Below are 1,348 nucleotides of genomic sequence, written 5' to 3' on the forward strand. Positions count from 1 at the left end.
ATATATATATATATATATATATATATATATATATATATATATATATATACATATATATATATATATATATACCGAGAGGAAGAGACAGATTTCAAGATGAAGTGGCCATCGCATCCATCCCTCAATCATTTCTAAAGTCATTCCAAAAACAGGATATCAACAGCATTCCATTTTGACGTGGGTTAGCCTCACGCTCGTACAGCGGGTACTGCGAATAGCTTACTGCGAATAGCCTCTAATGTATTGGGCAATACGCCGACGCATTTATGAACCCACGCACGCGACGTGCCTCCGTAGGCTGATGTACGAACGTAATTCGCCATTTGTGTTAAAATACTGGACACTGATTGCTGGTGATTTACGGCCGGTATTTATCCCGGGCCTAGCTGTCGGTGTTACAGTTACATACAATCTGCTAGGTTGTGTGTTGTGCTGCAGTAAGAGATCGTAAAGTGAAGAACGTGTGTGCATGTGTGCGTGCGACTACGTGCGTGCGCGCGTGTATGTGTGCGTGTGTGCGTGCGTGCGCGCGCGCGCGTGTGTGTGTGTGTGTGCGTGCGTGCGGGTATGTGTGTGTGTGCGTGTGTGTCCGTGTGTGTGTCGGTACGCATGTGGGTGGGAGCGGGAGCAATTGAGAGTTTCTAGAGCATCTTCGATCAAGAAAGACGGTGACGTCCAGAACCGGCAATGAATTTTCTGCTGCTCTGACATTTGCGGATTTGTGAAGGCTTCATACTGAATATCGTGCGTTGTCAATCACACAGTTTCCATTCTGGGGTGTTTCTGTTAGTCGACGATACACACGTACTTTTACACATACTATACACATACTAATGTTGTGATAGCGTGGGAACACCTCGCGTAGCCAGCAGCGTGCCTAATGACAGTCTTACCATGCACGCGCGAGGAAAAACGTAATTTTTATTACTCTGGAAAGGAATCTGATATTCTCTCTTTGTCTGTCTCTCGTCAGAAATGGATGTTTAGGTGCGAGGACGTCGGATAGCCCCTTCGTGAATGCGATGAGCCAGTCTGTGTAGCAGCAAGCTACGGCGACGTGCAGGAGAAGGGAGGGAAGCTGCGGCAGCAGCAGCAGCAGCATAGCTACTTATCTCACTCACGCGACCCGCCCCTGCGCCGTGCCAGCAAGCGACGCATTTTGCCTTCACTCAGCGAGACGTCGCGGGACCCCAATGACAGAGTAAAGAGAGAGAGAGAGAGAGAGAGAGAGAGAGAGAGAGAGAGAGAGAGAGAGAGAGAGAGAGAGAGAGAGAGAGAGAGAGAGAGAGAGAGAGAGAGAGAGAGAGAGAGAGAGAGAGAGAGAGAGAGAGAGAGAGAGAGAGAGAGA

The 1,348-nt window shown here is 48.3% G+C and overlaps 1 protein-coding gene across 1 annotated transcript in view; it reads left to right on the top strand.

Moving 5' to 3' along the window:
• LOC106808235 (zinc finger E-box-binding homeobox 1-like) overlaps nt 1-1,258 on the top strand; it is an 8,798-nt gene extending 7,540 nt beyond the window's left edge. Inside the window, exon 6 of the mRNA XM_014810863.1 lies at nt 974-1,258. Coding sequence (XP_014666349.1) covers nt 974-1,040 — 67 coding nt within the window. The 3' untranslated portion in view covers nt 1,041-1,258. The remainder of the gene's footprint in view (nt 1-973) is intronic.
• The last annotated feature ends 90 nt before the right edge of the window (nt 1,259-1,348 follow it).

This window comes from Priapulus caudatus, unplaced genomic scaffold (genome assembly GCF_000485595.1).
Source record: "Priapulus caudatus unplaced genomic scaffold, Priapulus_caudatus-5.0.1 Scaffold262, whole genome shotgun sequence".
Taxonomy (NCBI): domain Eukaryota; kingdom Metazoa; phylum Priapulida; class Priapulimorpha; order Priapulimorphida; family Priapulidae; genus Priapulus; species Priapulus caudatus.